The 10,462-nt window shown below is 43.1% G+C and overlaps 1 protein-coding gene across 2 annotated transcripts in view; it reads left to right on the forward strand.

Moving 5' to 3' along the window:
• TRPC1 (transient receptor potential cation channel subfamily C member 1) overlaps positions 1 to 5,257 on the forward strand; it is a 193,512-nt gene extending 188,255 nt beyond the window's left edge. For both annotated transcript variants that reach the window (XM_075340783.1, XM_075340784.1), the window contains one exon: positions 2,337 to 5,257. In XM_075340783.1, coding sequence (XP_075196898.1) covers positions 2,337 to 2,564 — 228 coding nt within the window. In that variant the 3' untranslated portion in view covers positions 2,565 to 5,257. The remainder of the gene's footprint in view (positions 1 to 2,336) is intronic.
• Positions 5,258 to 10,462: the final 5,205 nt, after the last annotated feature.

The following is a 10,462-nucleotide window of genomic DNA, read 5'->3' on the forward strand; positions in this document are numbered from 1 at the left end:
GCAAAAATCAGATTTATACTGAAAGTCTGATGTATACAGTGTGAATAGAAAGGGCACTAGCACCGTTCCCTGAGGGGCACCTACACTGCTCAATAATCTGCTAGACACAACTGCTCCCATCTGTACAAACTGTGGCCGATCTGATGGGTTGTCCGTTATCCAATTTCTCATCCCCTCCTGCACCTTCATATCAGTCATCTTTTTGTGTATTAAAAGTGGCTACAGGGTGTTAACTGCACTCGAGAAATCGAAGAACATCGCTCGCACAGTGGTTCCATCATTTTCCAAAAATGAATGTACAGTATGTAACAGAGTAAAACAAATAGGCCCCCAACCAGGGCCCCAGGGTACAGGGAGCCTATTAACCTATATTAACCCATAAATATATATACCAGGATGGGAGACATACTGTATACACCAGGATGGTCCCAAGATGGGGGACATAAATATAGCAGCAATGGGGACATATATATATATATATATATATATATATATATATATATATATATATATATATGTATGTATATATAAAATCAGGATTATGAAAGCATACACCAGGATGGAAGACATATACTAGGATGGACCCACGATGGGGATATATATGCCAGGATGGGGGATATTCAGTATGTAACAGGATGGTCCCAGGATGGGGTAGAGTATATACCAGAATAGTGAATTTATATGCCTGGAAAGAGCTCAGGATGGGGGACATATATATTAAAATAGGGGACATATATACCAGGATGGGGTAATAGTACGGTGGGCCCAAGATATATATACCAGGATGGGGACATATGTACCAAAATGGGGGACATATGGTATATACTGGGATGGTCCCATGATGGGGTACAGTATATACCAGATTGGGGGACATTTATACCTGAAATGAGCCCAGGATCGGGGACATCTATTCAAGGATGGGGAACATATATACGAGAATGACAGACATTTATATGAGGATGAGGGACAAATATACCTGAAAGGAGCCTAGGATGGGGGACATATATACCAGGATGGAGGACATATATACAAAGATAGGCCCAGGATGTGGGACATTTATACTATAGTGGGCCCACAATGCTTCTTTTCTTCCCCTTTTTTCTATTATTTGTTTGACATATAAAGGGCTGATCCCATAATTACTGAGTAGGGCCCTCTAACTTGTTCTTGTACACATTTAGGATAGGCACATGATGGCACAATAGGAGACATATATACCTGGAAGGGGTATGGAATCGGGGACGTTAGTATGGACATTAGTATAGAATGGTGGACATTACTGCATAATGGTGAAAGGGCAACACATATGTCTTTATAGTATTTAGAAAGCTACTTGGGCACATATATCTGACCAACATGCAGGGAGAGGAGTGGGAATGGTGGGTGGGCCAGATTCAAATCTTGCATTTGGGCACATCAAACTCTAGCTACACCACTGGCCATGATTTAACACACGCCTCCTATTAAATGTCTGACTAGCGGTGTACACATCTGTATGCCTCGCCACAAATCTTACTCCAGTCAGGGACTGGTAGAAGATTTCTGGAGCAAGGTATGCTATAGCTCATCATGAATTAGAAAAGCTGTGGCATAACACACCCATTGAGCCCCGTTCTGCTCCAGCTCCGTTTACTTTGGTGCCAAAATTGACAACATTTTAAGCAACTCTACAATGTGCAAAAAGTTTGAAAATAACTATCTATTGATTTAATCACTGTTCACTGTGGATTTAGGAGTCCAGCGGGCGGTATCACTCATTGACTGACATCCTTGGCATTATAATTATTACAATCAATATTCTTTAGCAAGGACTACACGTATAAATGCAGAGAAAACTGTCACTGAGGAGGATCACTCAATGGACTTAAAATGCCAAGATCTACAAGGCGATTGTATGTTCTCCCTGCGTTTGTGTGGGTTTCCACCGGGTACTCCAGTTTCCTCTCCCACTCCAAAGACATACTGATAGGGAATATAGGTTGTGAGCCCCAGTGGGGACAGTGATGATGTCTGTAAAGCGCTGTGGAATATAATGGCACTATATAATCAATGCTTAATAAATAAAGGCAAGAAATGGCACCACTCTTTTCCAGCGGCTACTTCTGGTATTTCCCCTTGGCACTATTTAGGGTAATTTTGGCACAACTCATAGATAAGAATGAAGGTATTTCAGAGATAAAGTAGCCATGTTTTATCTCATGCAATGACAATGACTACTTTAATTTATGATTTTTAATTTCTGTTGTATGTCACCATATTAAAGCTTGTGCTGATTAATGTTGATTACAATTGTTAATGTATATGTTTTTTTGTTGTTGTTTTTTCTTAAATTGTAGGAATGGAAGAGTCTTAGGCAAAAGAGAGATGAAAACTACCAGAAGGTCATCTGCTGCCTTGTACATCGATACTTGACTTCAATGAGGCAGAAGATGCAGAGCACTGACCAAGCCACTGTAGAAAACCTAAATGAACTCCGTCAAGACCTGTCTAGATTCCGAAATGAGATGAGAGACCTCCTTGGCTTCAGGACCTCAAAATATGCAATGTTTTATCCAAGAAATTAAGACCCTGATTATAGAGCTGACCTTTTGTTGCCTATAGAGATGTTTTTGCTGGTATTGTCTGCATTTGTTTGTGCCAGTATTTTTTTGTCTCACTTCATGTTCATCTCTTTATAGGTAATTTTGTTTTTAAGAAATCAGCAGGAAAACTTTTGTTTTTATTTTTTATATATATATATATATATATATATATATATATATATATGTATATTTTTTGTCAGGTATTGGTGTATTGAGTTTTCTTTGTTAATGCTCCAATCCTTCATGTTTTTTAGAAACTTTCCACAGATTATTTGAAGCTACATACAAGTATACACAAATTAAAGTGATTCTGTCAGCAAGTTTTTTGCTACCCCATCTGACACAATCATAATGTAGACAACAAGATTCTGAATCCAACGGTGTATCACATTACTGGGTGCAGCCGTTCTCACATAATCAAAGAATGGAGTTTTAGTCATGTAGCTGAGCCCAGGGAGCTGTCCTGCCCACACCTGGCTCTCAATAGAGATTATGCATTGACTGAGAGTTGTCAATCACAGGAGGGGGAATGTCGGACTCTGCTAGTCCTAGCGATGTTAATCACAGGGCAATAAAACCATTAGTTTAAGTAAAGTATAGCACACACACAGATAAGAGAGGCATAGTTGATTTTTGTTTTTTAACCCCTGCAGCATGCTGTCCTCAGCTTACATAGCAAAAACCTGCTGACAAATTCCCTTTAAACTCTCTGGTGGTAGCAACAGGATTGGTGTCTGTGGGAGCACAGGTTCAGTCCTTTATGGTATATGTGCTCGCTGACTTCAGGATGACCATGAAATCAAATCCATTTTGCCCTTGTTATAATAAATGTATTATTAAGAGCCATCACAATGTTAGGTTTAGCCAAATTACTTTTTTTTAGAGGCTTTAATTGCAGAGATAAATTCCAAATAAGCAACATTCCAGCAAATGTACTGTAGTTCTAAAGGCCCAGACTGATAATCTGAAATTCAATGTTCTCAATAACAGATTATTAGCTTATTCATCAGAGTTTTGAATAATTTTTGGAACCATTAAACAATCATTGCTGATAACTCATACCCTGTTTGGGGACAGAATGATTGTACTAACAATTGTTCTGACCGTACACAGCTTTATTACCCTATGGCGTCAGGGACACATAGGAGAACTGTTTCACTTGTATATAGTCAATCAACGCTCATTTATGGGCAGAAATCATTTAATCTAAATGGGCCTTACCTTACAGGAGAAGCTGCAGACTGCACAACAAGCCATCAGCAAGCAGAACACAGGCTGTGTGCACACTCACAGGGAATGACAATGTGTTTGGCAATAGCCTTAGGGTATGTGCACGTCAGTGGGTCCTGACCTGTGAGGTCGCAAGTCTCGTCTGCAGGAGACCACAGCTGCTCGTGCCCACGATCCAGGCTCGGGCAGTTGCGGTCTCTCACTGTGTTGTCTCTGCAGAAGAACTGATATGCTGCAGCTCTGGAAGCCGCACAGCAGGTCAGTTTACACTGCAGGATAAACTAGCACAGTGGGCATGAGATTTCTAGAAATCCCATCCTCTGTGCTTCTACTGTACAATGCAGCGTTTTGGATGCAGCAAAAACACACTGTGTCTAAAAGGCTGTGAACCCTGATCGTGGGCACACAGCCTAAGTCTGGCTTCAAAAACTCCCATCTTTTTGGTCCATGTAAGGACCACTGTTTCCAGACTGACTATGATATGAGGCTACTAGAATGTTAGTTAAAATCAGGAGATTAACGGTTGGTCTCTAAACTGCGGTCCATAGATGGACTGTTAAATGCAGACATGTGAAGTCGACCTCAGGGTCCCCTAAGATCTCCTTCATGACCAATCAGATCAAAATTGATGTGTGTACATTGCCATCTAATCTGATTTAAATCTTTTTCCTCTGCTAAAAAATTAATCTGATAGTCCTAAATAGCTGTCTGCCAAAAACAATGATTGTAGTGCGTGAACAGCATTGAAGATTGGTCAATAATCTAAAGGTCCGATAGATCACGGAGTTTTTGCCAGTGTTCTAGTCTAAAATATCTTGGAATGTCACAATTTTTTCCCATTCTAATGGGGATAAAAGTGCCCTGTCCTGCCAATTGGTGCACATCGCAGTGGTCAGACTCTCATGATCAATAAGTTACATTATGTCAACTATAACTGTGTAAAGGTGATAGCTATTTCCATTGGAAAACTCCTTTAATACAGTTGTTGGACTGTTAACTATGCCTCTGTGGCGCCCCTGAGGCTTCAGTCGCCATAGAGGGGCGTGTCACCTCCTTCTGTTAAACCTTACCCATTTAAAAAAAAAGCTCAAATCATAAGACAGATATTATGTATGCAATAATTTGAAACTTTTACATGCCATTTTACTGTAAAGACTAAAGTATCAAAATGGTTCATCCTGCTGCTTTATTGAAAACAAGTTATTATGAGGTGTACAACTTTAAAGACTCATTTGCATATATTACATATCTTTATAGTTTATGATGTTATGTGTAAAAACATTAAAATGTCATTCACTTACACATTTATTTTATTTAACAAACTATTTATGCTGTATGTACCTTTAAATCAATTATTTCATGGTTTTCACAGAGCAGAAACTTTTCTTATTGTTTATTTATGACAAGTCCCTATGAAAGATTAAACGTATTTATGATTCTCAACACTTCTCTGACTTTGAGATCAATGACTTGAACAAAAAGTTTTTCTTTTCTTTTTTTTTCATTGAAAATGAACAAATAATATTAGCTTCTAGGTTGTATTTTATGTAGCACACTAACAAAGCAAACACATGATGTAAGTTTACTACAGGGCCTAGAGGACAAGGGCATGACACAAGGATTGGTGGTCTTTAAGGTATATGTGCACACATTGTTTTCTTCAGGCGAATTCCACCCTGAACCTGTTGGAAAAAGAGCGAAAGAATCGCCAAAAAATGCACATTGCATAGCAGTGAAAAACAAACAAACAAAAAAAACCTTAAAAGGATCTTACAAGTTATTATCATATCTTATCATGAGAACAGTAATAGCGTGTAGGTGGTTGACTTGATGCAAACATTGAAGAGGCTACAGCACTCTTATGAGAGAAGGGCTATTTCCAACAGCAGATCAGTTTAGTGCACTTTTGGTGTGACTTAGCAGTTTAGTGCACCTTTTCACTTGTTTTACCTATATCTCCACAAATCTCTCCTTAGTTTGACAATTTTGTCCTTGCAGAAGCCAAGTAAGTACAGAGGTAAGTGGAATACAAGTAGGTGCAGGTATGCAGCTACACTGGGGCCCAGAGGGGAGGTGTGGCCCTCATATCTAAAAGAGGGCCATGAACTGTAATAAATACTGTAGATGGCCATGTCTGACTGGCTCATCATGAAGCTGGTGAATCCTGATGGACCCCAGAACCAGTAAGAGGCTATTCCTGTGGGAAAGCTATGCAATAACCTCTGCCCCTCCCCCTGCTGAGTGAGAACGTGGGGGAGACGATGGCAGAGACCCAATGATAACAGGCCCAAAGGATAAGAGGGCAGAGCCGATAGGATAGCTAAAAGATGGATGTCATGCAGCTTCACATCCAGGACAAAGCAGGATTGGAAGTGCAGGAGACAAACTCCATCGGGTCATCATTTGTATATATCTGTATGTGCCTGTGTGTGTGTATAGTATATGTGTATATGTGTCTCTGTGCATATATAGTATATGGTATATGTGTATGCGCCTGTATATACAGTTGAAACCAGAAGTTTACATATTCATGCTTTTCTCACTATTTGACATGAAAGCAGAATAAACCTTTCCCGTTTTAGGTCAATTAGGGAAAAAAATATTTATATTTCTCAAATGCCAGAATAATGAGAGAGAGAATGTTTTAAGGCATTTTTATTACTTTCTGAAAAGTCAAAAGGTTAAATACATTTCATTAGTATTTGGTACCGTTGCCCTTTACCTGTATGACTCGGGTTAAACGTTTTGGATATTCTTCCACAAGCTTCTCACAATAGTTAGTATGAATTTGGGCCCATTCCTTCTGACAGAACTGGCATAACTTAGCCATGTTTGTAGGTCGCCTTGCTTGCATCTGCCTTTTCAGCTTTGCCCATAAATTTTCAATAGGATTGAGATCAGGGTTTTGTGATGGCCACTCCAAAACATTGACTTTGTTATCCTTAAGACACTTTGACCCGAAGCATACTGCAAAACTGGTTACATTGTCCATTTCGAAGACCCATTTCCGCCAAACTTCAAGTTCCTGACTGATGTCTTGAGTTGTTACTTCAGTATTGCCACATAATCTTCTTTCCACATGATGCCATTTATTTGGTGAAGTGCACCAGTCCCTCCTGCAGCAAAACAACCTCACAACATGATGCTGCCACCCCCATGTTTCAAAGTTGGGATGGTGTTCTTAGGCTTCAATGCTTCTCCTTTTTTGCGACAAATGTAACGATGGTCATTGTGGCCAAACAGTTCAATTTTAGTTTTGTTAGACCACGGGACATGTCTCCAAAAATGAAGGTCTTGTTCCTGTGTGTATATATAATTGCAATAATTAATCTGGCCTTTTTATGTTCCTTTTGGAGTAATGGCTTCTTCCTGGCAGAGTTGCCTTTCAGCCTATGTTGATACAGTACTCGTTTCATTGTGGATAATGACACAATCTTACCAGCTTCCGCCAGCATCTTCACAAGGTCTTTTGCTTTTGTTCTGGGATTGATAGGCACATGTCTGACCAAAGCACGTTCATCTCTGGGACACAGAACCCGTCTCCTTCCTGAGCGGTATGATGGCATCTTGTTTGTACTTGTGTATTACTGTAATTGTTTGTACAGATGAATGAGGCACTTTCAGGTATCTGCAAACTGCACCCAAGGATGAACAAGATTTGTGCACATCTGCAATTCTCTTCCTGAGATCTTGGCTGATTTCTTTTAACTTTCCCATGATGCCACACAAAGAAGCAGTGTGTTTCTAGTGTGCATTAAAATACATCCACAGGTGTGTCTGTAATAACTCATACACAGGCATTTTCAACAAGTCATATTTACTCAATGCTGAAACCACATTGGTTGGGGGGGAAGAGCTGGGGGTCCTTTAAAATTGAAGGAGACTATGCCAGAATATTAAATTGGAGATTTCTTGAAGGCCATACTACCTCAAAGGAAATTCATATCTGCTAGTGGTTACACAGATATGCCATTGTTGATTTTCCATAGGGTCTATATCACCCCTTATATCCAGTCAAAAATGGACCCAACCCATAAACTAGTTGTGTTTTATATGTGGTATAGAAAATGACTTGTTCCATCACCTTTGGGAGTGTGTATAGATACAGGGGGTGTGGAGGAGTGTCCATTCAGTCCTACAAAATGCACATAACATCAAATTTCCATTGAAGCCACACTGGGCCATCTTGAACATTCTGGATGAGGGCCAACTAAACATACCAATACATACTAAAGCAGCCCTGATCACATGAGCCTCGGCTACCATGAAAAGTATACTACACAGATGGCTTAGTCCAGAACCACCATCAGGGCCGGATTATAGGCGGGGCAAGCGGGGCTCCAGCCCAGGGGCCCCCACCAAAAGAGCTTCTAAGGGGGACCCCACCACCAGGGCCATACTTGTCAGATTTTTTTTTTTTTCTTCACACCCTCTCCCCCTCCGTAAAGACAGTTTAATAAATCAGCTGTGTTTTCGGGGGGGGGGCGGTGCACCGGCATTTATTTGTATCTGCGTCTTTAAGACGCAAAAACAAACTGCGGGCACAGGACGCTGAATGACCTCGGAAGTACCAGCGATTGTACTTCCGGGGTCAGAGGTGTGCCAATGAGCTCCATGCTATGTGCTGCGGCCGTCATGGGCGTACCCAGCGAGGGGCGGGGGGGCACCTGCCCCCCCCCTTCCTAGAAGCAGGGGCACGGTGTAATGGGCCGCTGTATGTGCAGCCACGCTCCTCCGCAGTGTGTGCATGCAGGCCCGACACACTAGCTGCAGCAGGAGCAGGAGGCAGCGCTGTGCTGTGCCGGCTCTGCTGTGTGCTGTGTGCCCGGCATGCACACAATGCAGAGGAGCGCAGCGGAGCCGGTGCTCGCAGCTTCCTCCTTCTTCCTATTCAAATGTATTTGCGTCTTTCAGATGTAAATACATTTGAACAGCGCGCCGGGACTGGGCCCCGCCCCCGACGTGCAGCAACGTGATGAGATCAGCACCTTGCTGACGTCATCACAGTGCTGCGGGCGCCGGCACACAGGGGAGATCAGATGGTAAGCGCTCCATGAAGGAGCCGAAGAGACAGGTTTAATTAATGATGATGAGTGGGGAGGGGCTGAGGACACATAACGGGAAACATCTGTGAAGGAAGTGGAACACAGCTTTGTGACAGGCACAGGGGGAGTACTGTATTCCGAGGGGGGAGGCAGGAGTGTATAGGGATGGGGCAGTGTGATTTGTGTGTGTAGGGGGTGATGAGGGTTGCATTGTATTGTGTGTGGGGGGAGGGGTAATGGGGGGGTGCATTGTGTGTGTGTGTGTAGAGGTGATGGGGGGGTGCATTGTGTGTGTCAGAGCTGTGTGTGTGTCAGAGCTGTGTGTGTGTGTCAGAGCTGTGTGTGTGTGTCAGAGCTGTGTGTGTGTGTGTCAGAGCTGTGTGTGTGTGTGTGTCAGAGCTGTGTGTGTCAAAGCTGTGTGTGTGTGTCAGAGCTGTGTGTGTGTCAGAGCTGTGTGTGTGTGTATGTGTGTCAGAGCTGTGTGTGTGTGTGTCAGAGCTGTGTGTGTGTATGTGTGTCAGAGCTGTGTGTGTGTGTCAGAGCTGTGTGTGTGTGTCAGAGCTGTGTGTGTGTGTATGTGTGTGTGTCAGCTGTGTGTGTGTGTGTCAGAGCTGTGTGTGTGTATGTGTGTGTGTCAGCTGTGTGTGTGTGTGTGTCAGAGCTGTGTGTGTGTGTGTGTCAGAGCTGTGTGTGTGTGTGTCAGAGCTGTGTGTGTGTGTGTGTCAGAGCTGTGTGTGTGTGTCAGAGCTGTGTGTGTGTGTGTGTCAGAGCTGTGTGTGTGTGTCAGAGCTGTGTGTGTGTGTCAGGTGTGTGTGTCAGAGCTGTGTGTGTGTCAGAGCTGTGTGTGTGTGTGTCAGAGCTGTGTGTGTGTATGTGTGTCAGAGCTGTGTGTGTGTGTCAGAGCTGTGTGTGTGTGTCAGAGCTGTGTGTGTGTGTATGTGTGTGTGTCAGCTGTGTGTGTGTGTGTCAGAGCTGTGTGTGTGTATGTGTGTGTGTCAGCTGTGTGTGTGTGTGTGTCAGAGCTGTGTGTGTGTGTGTGTCAGAGCTGTGTGTGTGTGTGTCAGAGCTGTGTGTGTGTGTGTGTGTCAGAGCTGTGTGTGTGTGTCAGAGCTGTGTGTGTGTGTGTGTCAGAGCTGTGTGTGTGTGTCAGAGCTGTGTGTGTGTGTCAGGTGTGTGTGTCAGAGCTGTGTGTGTGTCAGAGCTGTGTGTGTGTGTGTGTCAGAGCTGTGTGTGTGTCAGAGCTGTGTGTGTGTGTCAGAGCTGTGTGTGTGTGTCAGAGCTGTGTGTGTCAGAGCTGTGTGTGTGTGTGTGTCAGAGCTGTGTGTGTGTGTCAGCTGTGTGTGTGTCAGAGCTGTGTGTGTGTGCGTGTGTCAGAGCTGTGTGTGTGTGTGTGTCAGAGCTGTGTGTGTGTGTGTGTCAGAGCTGTGTGTGTGTGTCAGAGCTGTGTGTGTGTGTGTGTCAGAGCTGTGTGTGTGTGTCAGAGCTGTGTGTGTGTGTGTCAGAGCTGTGTGTGTGTGTCAGAGCTGTGTGTGTGTCAGAGTTGTGTGTGTGTGTGTGTGTCATCGCTGTGTGTGTAAGAATCAGTCTGTGCAGCCCCCCAGAACT

Source organism: Anomaloglossus baeobatrachus, chromosome 3 (assembly GCF_048569485.1).
Source record: "Anomaloglossus baeobatrachus isolate aAnoBae1 chromosome 3, aAnoBae1.hap1, whole genome shotgun sequence".
Taxonomy (NCBI): domain Eukaryota; kingdom Metazoa; phylum Chordata; class Amphibia; order Anura; family Aromobatidae; genus Anomaloglossus; species Anomaloglossus baeobatrachus.